The 18,231-nt window shown below is 41.8% G+C and overlaps 1 protein-coding gene across 2 annotated transcripts in view; it reads right to left on the bottom strand.

Annotated features, from left to right (window-relative positions):
• Positions 1 to 5,466: 5,466 nt before the first annotated feature.
• Positions 5,467 to 18,231, bottom strand: part of mpv17 (mitochondrial inner membrane protein MPV17) — a 28,368-nt gene continuing 15,603 nt past the window's right edge. For both annotated transcript variants that reach the window (XM_083790130.1, XM_083790129.1), the window contains exons 6-8: positions 6,835 to 6,867; positions 6,684 to 6,736; positions 5,467 to 6,287 (exon numbers count right to left, since the gene is read on the bottom strand). In XM_083790130.1, coding sequence (XP_083646256.1) covers positions 6,218 to 6,287; positions 6,684 to 6,736; positions 6,835 to 6,867 — 156 coding nt within the window. In that variant the 3' untranslated portion in view covers positions 5,467 to 6,217. The remainder of the gene's footprint in view (positions 6,288 to 6,683; positions 6,737 to 6,834; positions 6,868 to 18,231) is intronic.

Raw genomic sequence — 18,231 nt, 5'->3', positions numbered from 1 at the left:
AGTATTAAGGCCCGTATAAACAGAATCTGTCAAATTCGAAGGCCAGACATGACTTCCGAAGAAAACTAAAGAAAAGTTAAAGCAAAAATAGCAGGGGAAAAAAAGTTGATTTTGGTCTAGTTTCTGGTCCTGGGTTAGTGGGTTAGAATGATTGGGAGCCAGCTTAGAATATCACAGGAATGACAGGATGCATTGCTAGACATCGTGATGTCTTTCCGCATGGCTTCACAATCATCACTACAAGCTGCAGCCAAAGCACAACGGGAACTGGCCGTGGTGCTGAACCTGCGCCCGTTCAACATCCCTTTATGGCCTGCTACTATAGCCTTGCCTATTGAAGCCAGCCACTGTCGAACGACTGATTATATTAACTTATATTAATAGCTGGTGTTATATGAGTTAACATCAGGCTACTTTAACATTTAGACTATAACTCCGTCAGCATGCACTGTTGGCCAGATAATTAACCTCCGTCCTAGATTGGATAGATGTTTTGTTTGTTGACAAAAAACATTATGGCAAGTTTTGATACAGTTGTAGTGTTCAACCCTTCACCTGCTCATGGAGTAAGATATTACTCAGTAATATAGTCTATACTGTTAATCCAAGGGCAGGCAGGCCTCATTGAGGGATAATAGAGGGACCATATAGGCCGAAGGGCCTATAGGTCTCCTCTGAATCCACAACTAACATGTGGTGTTCCACAGGGTTCCGTGCTAGGTGCACCTCTTCCACTACAGTGAATGGCAGAGTGACTGATGTTAGTTTGCCTCTAGCCTCGATACCCAGGCTTTCATTTCGTCTGCGCGAAAGATGAAAGCCTGGAAAAAGCCGTGGGCTGAACCAGTCTAAAAGTGGGAGTCAACCCTTCCGGGTGGGGGGGAGAGGGAGAGGAGGGGCCGGGGGTGACGGACAGATCGATGAGATCCAATCAGGGTGCGCGCATTTCTGAGGCGCGACCCGCCCCTCTAGAATGTCTCTGCTTAGGTCAGGCTAGTTTGCCTCAAACTTTACTCCTTTACCTGCTTTTTTACTAACACTAACATTACAAAGATGCCCAGAACATCGAGATGAACCTGTGTAGTTTATGGCTGCTCCAACAGTAGTGGCAACATAAAAACAAAACAAAACGGAATGTCTAATATCCACCGCGGTGGCGGAGACCAGAGCCATTGAGTAATGGTTGAGACGAAGCAGTGAAAGATACATAACGCCAGTCTTACCCAATACCAAATATTTCTGTTTTATTAACACAAGGCTGCTGTACTTTATACCTCATACTTTAAATGCTTAGTATGAGGTATAAAATACAGCAGCCTTGTGTTCATAAAACAGAAAGATTGGGTATTGGGTAAGACTGAAATTATGTATCTTTCGGGACCTTTCACTGCTTTGTCTCAACCATTACTCAATGGCTCTGGTCTCAGCCACCACGGTGGATATTTTGACATTCCGTATTTATTTATTTTTTATGTTGCCACTACTGTTGGAGCAGCCATAAACTACACAGGTTCATCTCGATGTTCTGGGCATCTTTGTAATGTTAGTGTTAGTAAAAAGCAGGTAAAGGAGTAAAGTTTGAGGCAAAGTAACATCAGTCACTCTGCCGTTCACTGTAGTGGAAGAGATGCGCCTGGTGAGGGTTTAAACCCCGCAGCTACGTCGAGTCCGCCTACAGGAAATACATAGGCTGCGACCATGAAACCGCTACGGAATCGGTCTATACCGGTATGCTTCTTCTATAGAGCACCGAAGTCCTTACGTAACTCGCTCATCCCGACGATTCCCCTGGTTCGCGGAAGTAATTTCTCTTTGGAGAATAACCTTAGAGTATATATACTCTATGAGAATAACATGGGGTGATCTTAATATCGTCTACTATAAGCGTTGTGGTCCAAAAATAAACAAGCTGTCTCGGCGTTATTGTCAGGGAGGTGTCTCTGTATCGTTTGCAACAGTCAGTCACTCTCACTCATATATGATACAGTCTGCTATAGCGAAAATCTAACTAATTCAACAGCAGTAATTAGCGTTTTCTCTCAGTCAGTTGATTCTTCATATCCATATTAGTACAGGCATTATATGGGCAAAAAGGGGTCAACCTCCAACTAATTGCAAAAAACCCAAACTCAGCTGATTTTGTATCTTACATATGTCCTGAATAACATACAAAAAGTTGCCTGGGATTGTCTGAGGGGAAAGTGTTGAAAATGACCTGTACAGTATGGCCACCATAGACATCCAATATAAGGCAAATAATTTCAAAATTTCCTTTTGCTTTAAGTAGCAAAACACTCCTTGGGCTAATAACGGCCATAGCCGTCATCACAAATGTGATGAGGTCAGCACATTTGGGAAAGTGGCTATGGCCGTTATTAGCCCAAGGAGTGTTTTTATGCAAAACTAATGCTTGGAATGGACTCAGCATCGTGAAAACACCCTAGTTTGACATGTCACATGCTACATGCTACAAAATCAGCTGAGTTTGTTTTTTTTGCAATTAGTTTGAGGTCAAATTACATTATTACTGGACTATGTGGGCGCGTTCGGAAATAGCGCACTGAGCCCACTGTGCAATGCAAACTAATAGGCGAGTGTGCTCCGGTGTGGTATTTCCGAACGCGCCCTATGAGTGAAGCGGCCGGGGTGACATGTTTATTTTTCAAACACAGTTGTTATATGAGGCGATCTCAAATCGCCTCAATGGGGATTTCAATGCAACTAAACAAATACATGAACCTGGGGACTGACGCCCTCTACTGAAAGTGACGTCAGACTTCGGTGCTCTATAGGACGCATTATTAGCACCTTCAAGGGAATCACTTATCATTGTTATGATGACAATATCCATATACTGTTCTTTCAAACCGGATAAGATGGATATGATCACTAAACTCCATGAATGTATTACTGCCATCAAGAACTGCATGGTTAGCAACCTTTCGCAACTGAATCCAGACAAAACAGAAGTTTAAATTGTTGCCCCAAGTATAGGGTTGCTTCAGACGTTGCATGCCGACCGCCTTGGGTCATTAAAACAGAATACTAACCCCAGAAACCTTGGCATTATGCATGCATTAAGCATGTTAATTCATGTATCTCACACTTGTTTTTATCACCTTCGTAACATTGCCAAACTATAAGATCAGTTGTTTCACACCCAGAGTTAGAAACGATTAACTTTATCTCTGGGCTTTTGTTAAGTTTAAAAATAGCTGGGAGCCACAGGCCCAAAAGCTCAAGGAATAGAGATTAACCTGTGATGTCATCATGTCATGACATACTTTTTATTTGTGTTTTCTTCTATTCACTTGGTCATTAAGGTCCACAGAATGAGAGGTCTGCTCTGCCGGAAACATCACGAAAAAGGTTATGGCCATTTTTGAGGGGAGCTAGCCCCTCCTATACACAGGTTTAATGTCTGTCTTTAGTTCAATGTTTGTTTTGTAAACGCCATGGGAAAATTTACGTCAAAATGTGCCTCATTACATCATATTGTCTCTTTATTGTTAATGGCGTTTAATGTTTGTGTTGGCACCATTTGTTTTACACCACCATTACATCACCTAATCAACATGAGTTATAGACTTTAATATATTAGCGCCCCTCACTTCACACAGGTGTGATTTTTTTATACCACACCATAGAAGACCTATATAAGGCAAAAACTTCCAAATTCCATCATGCTTTAAGTAGCATGCTGTGACATGTTAAACTATGGGGTTTCATCATGCTTTAAGTAGCACGTGACATGTTAAACTAGAGGGTTTTCATTATGCTTTAAGTAGCATGTGACATGTCAAACTAGGGGGTTTTCATGATTCTCAATCCATTCCAAGCATTGTGAAAAAACACAAATAAAAAGTATGTCATGAAATCACAGGTTCTCTAAAATTTTGGCACCCCATTCGACCGTTATCATACTTAAATCGGCTAAATCATCCCGTTATCATCACAATCGACTGGGGCCAGTATGGCCATACTGGCATACTCACTGTTTCAGTATGTCATTATCACTGATTGTGACGGGTGATAATGTCACTGATGTCCTGACGGAGGCGCGCTGTGTCTGGTGGCCTTGAGCCACATGAGGCACCGTGCCGAGCGTTGCGAAGGCCACCAGACCTGACTCAGCGCTGTCCGAGTTACGTCCCGATAGGCATGCAGAGAATAGTATATATTAGTAGCCCCTAGTTTCCATGCGCCGACAAGAGTTGGAAATGCCAGTATGGCCATACTGGCCCCAGTCGATGGTGATGATAACGGGATGATAACGCCAATATAATGGTATAACGGTTGAATCCGCTGAATTTTGGGTGAGGGGCTCCCCGGCTAAAATGAAGCTTTTATGAGCCAATGAATATTAGTTTTATGAAAACTCTTCTTCTGCCCCTACAGTACGTTTATGAAACTATACAGTATATGTTAAAAAAAATAAAAGAAATATATATATTACAGCTGCAAGCAGTGATAACAGCCACTTTGAACAGACATAACTCATGCCTTGTTTGGCCAAATGCCATGGAACTTGTTCACTTCAGTATTCTACGTTTTCTATGGCTTATTGTGAATATTGCATATTGTTTTTTGAGCGGTGCCTAACCGATCCAATGACTGGCCGAGTGTGTATGTCTGTATGTATGCAATGTATCCGTCTGGGGTATGAACAGCTGCAATACCACTGGGTGACCTAAAGCAGCCTAAAAGGGCCATTCACACTGAGCACCAACTATAACTGCAGCCAGCCAGCGGTGTTGTTGAGCAACCTGCACCACTCAGTTCACACAGGTGTGATGTGTCTTATTGCTTGGCCCGTCTTATCGCTGCTTGCAGCTATATTGATTTGAATTATTTCTGTTCATTCATTTTCTCATGTAAAACATGAAGCCATGGTACAGATGTCAGTCAATCAATTCAAACATGAAATGGTTTATCCTGTTAAAACTACATTTGAAACGTTTAAAGCCTATGTGAATAAAACTTAATCCAATCTCTTAAAAGGGTCTGTGCTCCCCTTTTGTCAGTCCTCTAATGTTTTCTGTGGGAAGATGCGAGTTCAATTTGTTGACAGCTTTGTGACCAAGCTCACTGCAATATGAAAGTACCGGTAATAAGAAAAACAGTTCAGTGGTACAGGCACCTTGGCTGGTAATCCAGTCTGGCAGTGTGCCGCGGGTTCGACTCCCGATCCTGACGGCCTTTACTGCATGTCTTCCCCCCATCTCTCTCCCCATTTCCTGTCAGCCTGTCCCTCCCTGTCCCCTGTCTGTCCCTCCATAAAAAATATATAAAATAAAGGCGAAAGCCACAAAAAACACATGATGCTGGGATAGGTTTTAATATTAAAAACCTCAACATTTCAAAAAGTAAATAGTTTCCAATATTGTAATATGTAAACAATTAACAGGTTATACTGCAATACTGTTTGCAACTTTAACACAAATAATTGTAGTAATGGTGCTTTCCAGTGCCAAATTCTGAGAAAGCTGAGAGGGGCGACAGAAGAGAGGCACAGAAAGATGGGTCTGGTGGGAATCACTCCTTGTCCTTAGGAGTGTGTATATGCTCCTAGCCTGGCTAATAAGCCAGACGCGAATCAGCCGATGGCAAAAAAAAGTCAGGCTTATTAGCCAGGCTAGTGTGCTCCCAGAATAGTTAGTGTCTTAACCAAAACACAATTGAGGGGCATATAAAGAAAGATTACAATTGATTACTGTGACAACACTTGTCTCACACTCCATTCCCACTCATCCATTCTCCTGTGGCATTTGAACCACCTTGTCTTCTGGGGTTCTCTCCGATGTCGCTGTCTTCCAAGCACCAGTCTATGATTTATTAAAAAGGTGGAAGGGAGTTTTTAATGTAAAAAAAACCCTTCAAGAGTCAACATTATTACAATATATTGTAATATACAGGAAGATGCAACAATTAAAACGTTAAGTGTGCTTTCCAGGGCCAAATCCATATTTTCTGCAATGCAAATTTGAGTCTCTCAAGTGTGAATTTGTCATGAATGTACAATCACTTATCCCTGACCTTTTATGAGTGATTCGTCAGTTTTCTACGCTGGTAATAATTATTAAACCTAAGTGGGCTATCTTCAGAGCAGAACAGTCCATATCACACTACAAGTGAGTGTAAAAAAAGATCAATATCATCTTCAACACTGACTGCGGTGAAGGTGTGAGGTAGGGAGATGCTTGACTCGACTGGGCCTTCACATCATATTGGCCTTCCAGGATAGGTAGGAATTCCAGGCTATGGCCACGATCTGGACCACAGCCAATCTGCAAACAGAGGAGTCTTATGTTTGAAGGGTGTGCTTGGGTTGAGATTAGATCACATGTACAGTACTATTGTGTCATACAGTATAGACCTTCTCCTAAACTAGAGAAAGAACACATTTTATTTTATTTTTTTTATCCTATAATGCAGTGGTGTTTGAGAACATAGGCAGTATCAAATCAGGGTTTTCATTGGTATGAAAGATTGAAAGTTGTTAAAATGCTGCACCGAAAACCATTTTATATGATGCTTAACTGCCAAATGCTTTGCAAAAACGCAACATTGTATATGGCTAAAATGTTTTAGATGACATAAAAAAACGGATTCATATGTATTTGTTTGCATTGTTTGATGGAGCACATTGACACTATGCTGGTAGTCAGCTTGTAGAACCTTACCTGTGTTGTAGTGGAATGAAATAAAAGTTGGCAATCTGGACTGGTGGCCATAGCTGAAAGACAAACAGAATGTCTATATTGTGTATTTCATTAATTCATAAAAAAATATGCAGATATCAAAGTGAGAATCAATGTGATATGGAAAGCTTACATAGTAGTTTGCGATCAAGGCATCTGTGTAGTCCTGTAAAGACATCAATAATTTGCGTCATAAATTAAAATTATTCAACTAGCCGATCGTCATCGACACGTGAGATTGTAAGTTGGCTATTTAAACTATTAAAATTCACACCCGTGTGAAGTGAGCTCTCATCATCATACATAATCATGGCGTAAAATAGACAATATGCATATTTTCTCAGACACGATGACATAGAATTCTCCATCCATTGTCAATGGGAATTTAATGTTTGTTTAAGACGAAGTTTGTGGACGGTTACTAAAAGCTGGATATAGAGAGGCTGGCGCCCCCTCAAAAAAACGTTTCTCAAAATAGTAAAAAAGGCAAAGAAGTGGCACTGACCATATGTGTGCTCCCAGAAATGCTTGTCTTTCTTAACCACAACACAGTTGGGCATGTATGGAAAGATTTTAATTGATTACTGTGCGGTCATCTGTCCTCTTGTCCTACACTCACATCCATTCTCCTGTGGCATTTAAACTGTCACCCACCTGTCTTCTGGGTATCAGCTGTTAGTCTCCGATGTCACCACTACCGTCTTCCAAGCACCAGTCTTATGATTTATTAAAAGGCCATGGAGGGAGGAACGGGGGCTCCATGCATGCGCCACTCCTAGTCCTATCTAGAACCCCTATGAACTGGCTGCTTCCTCAACTTGAAAACATGGTAAAACCCTCACAGGTCCATATTTGAAATTAGGGTAAGAAGCGTGCTCTGGTGGCACAGTGATAAAGTGCCTGTCCACCACCACAGAAGTCGTGGGTTCGAATGCACCTTGGCGCAACCGTCTTTATCGGGCGTCTGCACAAACACAATTGTACTTCATCACATTCCGGGCAATCACAACTGGCACAACAGCTATTATCCCCACACGTCTCAAGATTTTCCATTGACCACGGTAGGAGAATTCCGGTCACATGTCTGCAAAATGTTGTCCCCGTCCATCTCAAGTGACGGTGAACGGAAAAATGACATCAGATATTCGCTTTTTATGACGTAAATTCAAAACATTAAACACCATTGACATTGAAGGGAAAATGTACGTAATTTGTAAGCGAGCAAATCAGCTAACCAATCACAGAAAACAGGCATTCTGTCAGGCCAGAGTTGGGGTCCGTTACTCATAAAAGTAATACACTACATATTACATATTACTTTTGAAAAAAGTAATGCCTTACATTACTTGTTACATTACTTTTGCGTTACTCCATAAAATTGCCTGTCGCATTGTCACATAATTTACCACTTAACAAATCTTTATAATCCTAATAAGGACACAAGATCTTTCTTTATGCTCTTTACCAGGTTGTGTTCGACTGCCAGAGGTTGAGGTGGGAGGAGGACAGGTGGGTCTAAAACCGCGACTCCAGCGCACCATTACTGTTCATGTTCAACTCATCTCCGTTGTGTGCATTATTCTCAAAGTCCAAAGCAACACTGCTGAAAGCAGCCACATGACGCAATTAAATAACGAGTAACTGCAGCGCTAAAGCGACCAGTAACTGTAGTGTGATTATCAATTTTGGAGGAGTAGTGTCGTTAAATTACTCGCTACCGACCAAAGTAGTGTCGTTACAGTAACGAGATTTTCCGTTACTCGTTGCACCCAACTCTGCGTAAAACATACCTGTACGTATTAAGTTTGAGTCATTGTATTGTCAGGTAAAAATCACACCCGTGATGGGGGGGCCGTGGAAGTTCCAGACCCACAGGAACGCGGCCAGGGGGCCGGGCCATTTCCGGCGAGCCGCCCCACGTCCGAAACGGTCGAGAAATGACAGAGTTACCATGTGGGGGTCCCCGGAACATCCAGTCCACGAGGCACGTGCCCGGAGACAGACAGACCCAGGGACAGACCCAGGACACACATAGCTGTGCAATGGAGTGGTTGCACACAAATAATGATACCCTTTAATGTGCCCTTATTGGCTATTGACGATATCTTGGGTGAGAAAAAGGTACTGTCGGTTGGGTATGTCAGGGTAAAAATAAAAAGATGATAAGAGCGCCCCTCACTTCACACAGGTGTGATTTTCTAATCCTCAATAGGCCTACGTACTTTGCTCAGCCAATCAAATCATCTCAATTCCGTGCTCAGCCAATAAAATCATCGCTATGATTTCACACAAACACACAAAGCTGGGCATAGGAGGGGCTAGCACCTTCAAAAACCGATTGGCTACTGTAAAGTAAATTAGGGTAAGAAAGTGCAAACATTGACCCATAGTCAAATTACGACTGATTTTACTGTGTACACTACAGTATGCGTGTGATATTCTTACACCGGCAGGGTTGGCAGGGTAGTAATTTAACACCTACAGTACCATTTCACCTTTGAAGTTATGGATCAGTAAGCTTTATGCCTCGTAGACTAACATATATGCCCTGTACTATTATACACACACCTCATGGTATCAATACAGAAACCATTCAATTAAAAAGTTACACTTGCATGCAAAATGCATTGCTATGCTACAGTGTACGGCTATTTTTGAGATGCTTGGAAGGGCATGTCACATTTTTGTCAAATTATAACATTTACATGCATTGATTAAATAAAACATGAATTTAATTATTTTCCAGTACCTTAATCCAAATTCAAACACGCACAAAGAGACAATAAAACGAGACAAACACAACCTACATAAACTGATCCTATTCCTAACTCACAAAATGTCCTCTTTTATCGACTTAAAGGTCAGCTCAACGTGTCTTGACATATAAACACAAAGTCAATGTTCCAAAGGGTTTGGGTTTATTTTCTTGCTGCTGGTGTTTGTTTGCTGGGGCGTAACTGTTTTTATAATTATGAGCAAACAAGGTACAATGCCACCTGAGCTGAAATTGCTGCTGCACTGTAAAATTGTCAGGGATAATTGAACCCCCAACAGTGTACAAATGGAACCAAATGGACCCGGGCCGTAACACTAAGGATTTTACTGTGTGGTGATCCTAATCCTTATTAATTATTCCTACTCTTTGGAGATCATATATTGGGTCTCAGTACCTTGTAGTTTTATATCATATTACAGAGAATTAGATTACTTTTAGAGGATGATTTTGATATATATCCCATATTTCTTGTATGTATTTAGATGTTTCTGTTATTTAGACGCACATGGCATACAACCAAGTATAAATTAGGTGTTAAAAATAATATTTTACATGGTAGGTAAAGCAAGCAAGTTGAGCATCAATTTGAGGCAATGATTACAAAGAGAAAAAAAAAGATTACCCCTGAAAAGGTGTGTCTCATCTATTGGGATCTTAATCACAACACACAGTCTTGGGTGGATTCTATAAAAAGCCAAGTAATTAATTTGTATGGTCTCCATCAGGCACACTGCATGCCCTTGGCCTTTTCACTAGCGGGGGTGGGTGGGGGTTGCACAATTATTGTAGATCCTTTGACGTTAGAGGCTCGATGCCAATTGCAAACTGCTGTGGGCTAGACTCACAAAATGATCTCTAAACTCATAAATAATTTATAATGAAAAAAAAAACTATTAATAACTAGATAAAGTGCCCCTCTGGGCACAGTTCTCCACAAGGGCAGGTCAGGATGTGGCCTCCTGGTGGCGCTATAATAGGCCAATGTGAAAAGGGTGCCATTTCTTCTTACGCCTTGGATGGCAATTGGATGATTTGAGGCATTTTGTTCAAAAATGTGTTTTGCAAAAATCCACCTTTTGGTGGCGCTATAACAGGCCAATGTGAAAAGGGTGAGATATATTCCTCAGCCTAGTAGGAAAGTCTGTGAAAGATGTCACGTAAATTGCATGCTGCGTTCATGATTTGAGGCTTTTTGTTCAAAACGGGCCAATCCTGCAAACTTTGAAAGCCAATGTTAGCCAATTATGATGGAATATGAGATATCGGACAAATCCATCTTGAACACATGACTATAGAGATGGTGTGTAATGATTTGCGGGATTTTTGGACAGAATCTGGAGGAGTAATAGCAAAACAAATGTTTTTCAAAAGTCGGCCCCCTGGTGGCGCTATAACAGGCCGTTCTGGACAATTTGGGGCAGAGGTTCATCGTTGGCATCCAGGGAGCGTGTGTGCAAAATTTGGCATCGACCGGGTTAACGGTGCCGGAGATTAGCTGGTAACAGACGGATGCACGCACGCACACACACACACACACACACACACACACACACACACACACACACACACACACACACAATATGGACGGACGGACACACGGATGGAGTAAATGGTAAATGGTGCATTTATATAGTGCCTTTATCCAAGGCGCTTTACAGAGATTGTGCATTACATTCACCCATTCACACACACATTCACACCAATGCCGGAGGAAACCATGCAAGGCACCAACCTGCACGATCAGGAGCGATCAGGAGCGATTAGGGGTTCAGAGTCTTGCTCAAGGACACTTCGACACTAACTCTGGGGGAGCCCGGGTTCGAACTGGGAACCTTGTTCCAATCCGGTCACTCTACCCCTGAGCCACCGTCACCAAACATACTCTCTCCCCATGCCTTTGGCCTGGTGGAGACAAAAATTAATAATTTGTAGAGCAAAACGGCTATCCTGCAAAGGTGTGTTTTGTTTTGCTTACTACATGAAAATAGGGAATACATGCCCATTACACCCGTTGTCATAGCACCCGTTTTAACTGTCTGTCTGTTGCCCGTTTTGTGCCCATATATGGAGATGGCCATGTCCCTTTTATTCCCCTACTGTATATTGAGATCAATTATGTTATCAGTATATGGGCATATATGGGCATGCCCATATATGGGCATATGGGTGGGCTTGGCAGTTGTGGAAAGTCCTTGTGCAGCGGTAAACATCTGTGTAGAATGTAGAGAATGTCTGAAGAGTGCAAACTGACTGTGAAAAGTGGACTTACTATAAATCTATTCAAATGGAAGGTGTGGGGAATGTACCAAATCAAGCTAAGGCTAGGGCTGCCGTGGCAATCAATTGGCTCATTTGGGCCAAGGCCAGAGCCTTTTAGGTGGTTCTGTTCCGTTCGATGCTGGCACTGCACTCCCTCGTCTGTGACGTGTGCGTCGAATCGGTCTGTTAAACAGTTCTCGAGATACCTGTATTACAGACGTACGTACGGTTGATGGAATCTCATGACATAAAACTGGTGTTCTTTAAAATAAAATAGCTGGATTTTCTCGAAACAGCGAATTTAAGTCGGTTCGGGATGGAATGATATGAATTGAAGTGTTGTAGGCCTATAGTCAATCAAGCTTGCCTCCAGTCTGCTGATTCAAGCAAAATATCGATGTAAATGTATTGCTTACGTATTGCTCAAACGTGCAAACTGAATGTTGAACTGAAATCCTCGTGTGCATGGCTCTAAAGTAAACTAGAATAGCCTACAATATTGGGTAGCTCTAATCTGATTCAATATTCTATGGCATTTATGTTAAAATGCATTCAAGTTGCATGAATCAAGTGAATTTCATGAACTGTCTTGATATGTGCCTGTTCTTGTATACCTTTACCCAGGGGGGGGGGGTAAAGGTTTCCACAGCAGTATCTAGCAGTGTTATTAAATCAAGAATTGGAAAAAGAAAGAAAAAATACATTAGGCTATAGTGAGTTATTACATAAAACATTTACAGAGAAAGATAGAGAAAGATTGTCTATTAGGTTTGGCATTATCTCAGGGCAGCTAATATATACATTTCCTTTATGGTTAGCTGGTCCTTAACACAAAGCTTCAGAGGTAGAGAGTGCACTGAATGAGAGGTGAGTTTGAAAATAGTTGGTAAAGTTTGTATTATAATTAGATAATTCAAATTATTTTAATCATATTTCCAAACTATTGTGGACAGTGGACAAATAGTAGCTTATTGTATTGATTTGCAGTGATGTTTATTGGTGATCAGTGCTAACCATTACATGGTGCTAAGCTAATAACAATGCTAGCTAGTAGCTATGCTTGAAGTTCTTATGTAACTACTAACTATGCTAATGCTAACTTTCATGCTAGCCTCATTGGGCTAATTGCCTGCCTTTGTTTATATTTTCGATTTATGTACACTAGTCTCATATTTAGAGGCCTGCTTAAGCTAACTGCTGTAAGTGTATTCCTTATGCATAGCTCTGTTCAGACTGAATGAGTCCCTACTGTAAAAGTGAATTCTAAAGCTCAGATTGCCACCATCTATCTGTTCCACTGTAGATGAGGATCCAACATTAACTTTTTTTTTAGTTTCACTAATGTTTGTACATCGACATTATAGCAATTGTTAATGAATGAATGAATGAATGAATGGATTATTAATTTAATACAAAAGTGGTTTTTAGCTCCATTGGGGAAGTTAACCCATTAAGACCTGAGGCTACAAATGCCTTCTAAATCAGTGTGAGCTTGTACATCTAATTGAACGATGACACAGATCCTGTTTGTGTATGGGGTGATTATGACTACATTGATATTTAGTCAATCATCTGGTATTGCATTCTGACATAATGGCAAATATGTTAAACAGAAACCACCATCTCCAGCGTCTCGGGTGTCACCACAACACAGCCCAGAGACACACAACAACAACAGTACCTGTTGCTGATATTCACTGCATGTTCAGGTAAGTTACAACACACTTCTTAAATGATGCTCAGTTTTCATTACAACATTGTGTATGACAGGCATTGACTTCAAGTTGGTTTATATACACGGTAATTGTCTCCACCAGGCCGAAGGCATGGGGGGAGAGTATGTTTTGCACTCCGTCCGTCCGTCCGTGTCTCGGCCACAGTTAACCCGGTCCATGCCAAATTTTGCACACACACTCCCTGGATGCCAACGATGAGCCTCTGCCCCAAACTTTCCAGAACGGCCTGTTATAGCGCCACCAGGAGGCCGCTTTGTGCAAAACAAGTTTTTGCACAGTACACCTACAGATTTTGTCCAAACATCACGCAAATTGGTACACAGTCTCTCTAGAGCAGGGGTAACCAACCAGGGGTTCGCGAGCTACCAGTAGCTCGCGGGAACCTTTCAAGTCGATCCCGAAGTGTCAGCCAAATTATACACTGCCAATACACAGCAGAATGTCGTTCGCAAAAAAGAGCAGATCTACAAGCTAACAACGTGTAGAGGCTCGATGCATTTTAGCTTGAAGATCTGTTCCCCTTGCTTCCACCGCACCGCCATCGGCCCTCCCCCTTTTAGCACTCTGTGCTCATGTGCTGTGTCCTGTGTGTCTGTTGTTCCCCTCGCAGGCAGCACACTAGCACAGAGCGTCAGAGTGAACGCAGCATGATAGCGTCCCCGACACGTTGAAATAATACTAAACTTATTTGTGAAGTTCCAACGCCAACTTTTAACTTAACCAAACGTGGGAGAAACACTGTGCACGGCTGCACGCACAAATAAAGAGTGCACTCGGCACTCGCGCACGCACATGACGGATTATTATCGATCAAAACAAACCTTAGCGTCGCTTACAAAAGTAATCACCGACCTGGCTGGATAAATATCACTATGACAAAGTGTCAAAATGTTTAGTGCCGCTGTCAAAACATGACACAGTGAGAGTTGAAGATTCTAACTATTGGAACAAGAAAGCCACAGTTTTGAAGGAAGTGGGTCCAGACAGGGCTTGACGCTTAGCTCCGTTTTTATCCTGCTGTTCTATCATGGGATATTCGATGCAGGGCAAGATGCTCGATTGTGAATTAAATTGTAACATTCTCCTTGGCTTTGACTACTTCAGACAGAACATCTGACACACAGCTACAGTAGACTATTAATTTACTATTAGCTGTTAACTTACTCGGCTGCCTACCGTTGCTCGTTAAGGTCACACAATGGATATGGACCACTGATATATCCAGCCAGGTCGGTGATTACTTATCATTCATGCTGTGCAACACATGCTTTTGTAAGCGACGCTAAGGATTGTTTTGATCGATAATAATCCGTCATGTGCGTGCGCGAGTGCACTCTTTATTTGTGCGTGCAGCCGTGCACAGTGTTTCTCCCACGTTTGGTTAAAAGTTGGCGTTCAAACTTTACAAATAAGATTAGTATTCAACGTACGTGTCGGGGATGCTATCATGAACTCGTATGACTGACTCACATCTTAATGACACCCGCAGACTGGCAATCACTAAATATGAACCAGATTTCAAAACGCTTGCAGATAAAGTGCAGTCACAGCAGTCTCATTAAAGGTGGGCTGACCCTTAGCCCTCCAAGCAGAACCCAATGCTACTGAAGTTTCTGACATTTGTTCGACCCAGTGCATTGGGTCCTGTTGCACCACTACCATGCCACCTGGTACGCAGCCATTCTTAAACATAAACAACATGTTTAGCGCCTGTCTGCGCTCTTTGACGACATTTTTTCGTGTGAGCGTTTCTGAATATGTTTAGTATAAGTACCCATACATGCCGCTGCGAATATCTCCTGTGGTGCGGAAGCCGTTAAGTATTTTTAATCTTTGTTTGACCGATTTGGTCGCTTTGATTCTTCTCTTCCTTCCTTGTTTATTGACACCTCATTGTAGCGCCTATCTGGCTAGCTAGTGGCGCTATAGCTATGACAGAGCAGATCAGAGGCAGGGACGTAGCCGCACAAGCCAACCGCACACCGGGAGGCGGTACAATAAACGGTAAACAAACAAGAAGAAATAAAGCGACCAAATCGGTCAAACAAAGATTAAAAATACTTAACGGCTTCCGCGCCACAGGAGATATTCGCAGCGGTATGTATAGGTACTTAAAGTTCCCGAATTCAGAATAACTCAAGCAAAAAAAGACCGTCACACGGCGCAGATTCAATCTTAGAGAGCATTTTTACTTCCGCGTTCCGGAATTCCCATACGAAAATATAGTTATGACCAGGGACCCAACATAAAACTCATCAATTTCAGAAAAGCTTTATGTAGGGTCCCGAAAGGGGCTAGGCTGACCCTGAGAGTATGTCACCATATCTGTGCAAATATATATGGTCATGTTATGCCTATGTCATTTGAACTTCTGCCAATGTGAATATTCATTGAAATGAGAAACAAAATATTGTGCAATTCATGTCCTTTGCATTTTGTTTTATTTAAAAAAAACTCAAAGAAGTTTATTTGTATTTTTGTCCTAATATTTTTTATTTCTAATACATTTGTCTTAATTTTATTTGACATTGATAATATAACTTACTATAAGTTTTTATTCTAATTTAAGCTTTAGTCTTTGTGTGGATGTGTGCACATGCATTGAGCCTGTCAGAAATAGCAAAAAAACAAGTGTTTTTTCTAACACGTTTTAGTGGTAGATCTTGGCTTACAATTGGGAATAAATGGGCTCTTGGGCTTGAAAAGGTTGGTTACCACTGCTCTAGAGCCATTCAACGAAACCGGTCTTTCAGATTTCTCAGACTCCATCCTGATTGGTTAAGATTGGCTTCCAAAGTTCACAGGAGTGCTCCGTTTCAAACAAAATGCTGCAAATCATGAACACATCGCGTGATTTCCGTGAAATTCTGCACCCACATTCCCACTAGGCAGAGGACGAAATGCCACATGAACAATTTCAACTCAGCCTCAAGGTGGCGCTATAACTGGCCGAAAAGTGTTTTTACCTCTAACTGCACGGATCTGTGGATAACTTTGTATGCCAACTCCCTAGAGGCCAAGGAAAAACATTTTCCTGGAATTTTTCACATCTGCTCTTTATAGCGCCACCAGGAGGCCGACATATGTAAAACACATTTTCTATTATTACTCCTTCAGATTTTATCCAAATTTCATGCAAATCGGTACACATGATCTCCATAGTCATGTGATCAAGACAGGTTTGTTTGATTTCTCATATTCCATCCTGATTGGCCACGATTGGCTCCTACAGTTTTCAGGAGTAGCCCGCTTTGTACAAATCGCCAAACTCCTCAACACAGCGTCCGATTGCGATTAAACTGTGCATGCATATTCCCACTAGGCTGAGGAAGAAATCCTGGTGGAGACCTGTGCCCAGAAGGGCACTTTTTCTAGTTCCCTTCTCGATCAATGGTTCTCAACGTCAGGATCAAGGACCACCGAGTCCAAATGGACCCTTGCGGGTCTGTAACTCTGAGAATTGTACAGTGTAGATTGGGGTCCCAAAGAAGAAGAAAAAAATCCATAGACCCATAACAGTCCATTTATACCCTTGATGGGCCCACGTTGAAAAACCATGTTCTAGAGGGGAGGCATACTATCATCCGACAGAGCTGTCAATGCTCTGCTCCGAGGTGCTCTGCGGGTCGGGAGAGGGTTGCGGTTAGGTTTAGGTGTCTGCCCCGGGGGAGGTTAGGGTTAGGGTGAGGGAGGAGGTAGGTTGTCGTTCGGACCAATGCTCCATCGGATGAAAGTACTGCACTCGTTCTAGAGATGATTGTCACCTGTACTGAATAGCACAGGTATCAGACGATTCATAGATACCGGTTTAGTCAGTTAAATATTTTTTTTCCTGGCCTCTGAAAAAGTTTCTTTTGTGTGTGTAATCTAAGGTGCAACCATGCAGATCTTTGTAAAGACGACAACCTGTCAAACGCAGATCACCCTGGAGGTCGAGCCAAGTGACACCATTGAGCATCTCAAGTCCAAACTCAAGTTGGAATGGGAGATCCCCATTAACATTCAGAAGCTCGCTTTCCATGGCGAGCGACTGGACAACAATATCCGCTTCCTGTCCGACTACAACATCCAGGACAAATCCATGCTCCAGCTTCTGCTCCCAGGTCTCGACCTGAAGGTTTATGTGCATTTCGACAATAAAGAGATCAAGTTCCTGGAGGTTAAACGAGGCGCTCACCTTGACGAAATAAGGGACAGGTGTGATCGCTATCAAAGGGAAGGAGTACTGGAATGATTTAATCATTCTTTACCCTTAACAACGTTGTGCCAATAACTTATTTGTTCTTTTATTGCACTTGAATTAACTTATTTGTTCTTTTATTGCACTGGATTTGAAAGATTTCAAATCGACTTTACCCTTAAAAACATTGTTCCATTAATGTATTTGTTCTTTTTTTGCATTTGAATAAGTAAAGATTCCAAATCAACTTCTGGTGTATTCTTTTGCATTAGTAGGTACTACATACAGTAGTAAAGTAACTGGGTGTGACTTTGACTACATTTACACAGTAGATGCGTTGGATGGCTATTTGTTCACTGGAGCAGATGATCAAGTGCTTTTTTTTTTAGCTAATATGTATGTAATATGTTTTTATTCTAGCACTCTGGGATCAACCGCTCAGTCACGCTGAACTCAACTCAATAACCAGACTGACAACTTGTGACTATTCTATTACTTAATATCTATCTAATCTATCTACATCACACATGTGAAAAACTAAAGATAGATTACAGTCAAAACACTTAAAATTACTTTTTA

The sequence above is a fragment of the Protomyctophum parallelum genome (assembly GCF_964188405.1).
Source record: "Protomyctophum parallelum genome assembly, chromosome: 19".
In the NCBI taxonomy this organism is placed as follows: Eukaryota; Metazoa; Chordata; class Actinopteri; order Myctophiformes; family Myctophidae; genus Protomyctophum; species Protomyctophum parallelum.
This window is presented reverse-complemented; position numbering and strand designations above follow the sequence as displayed.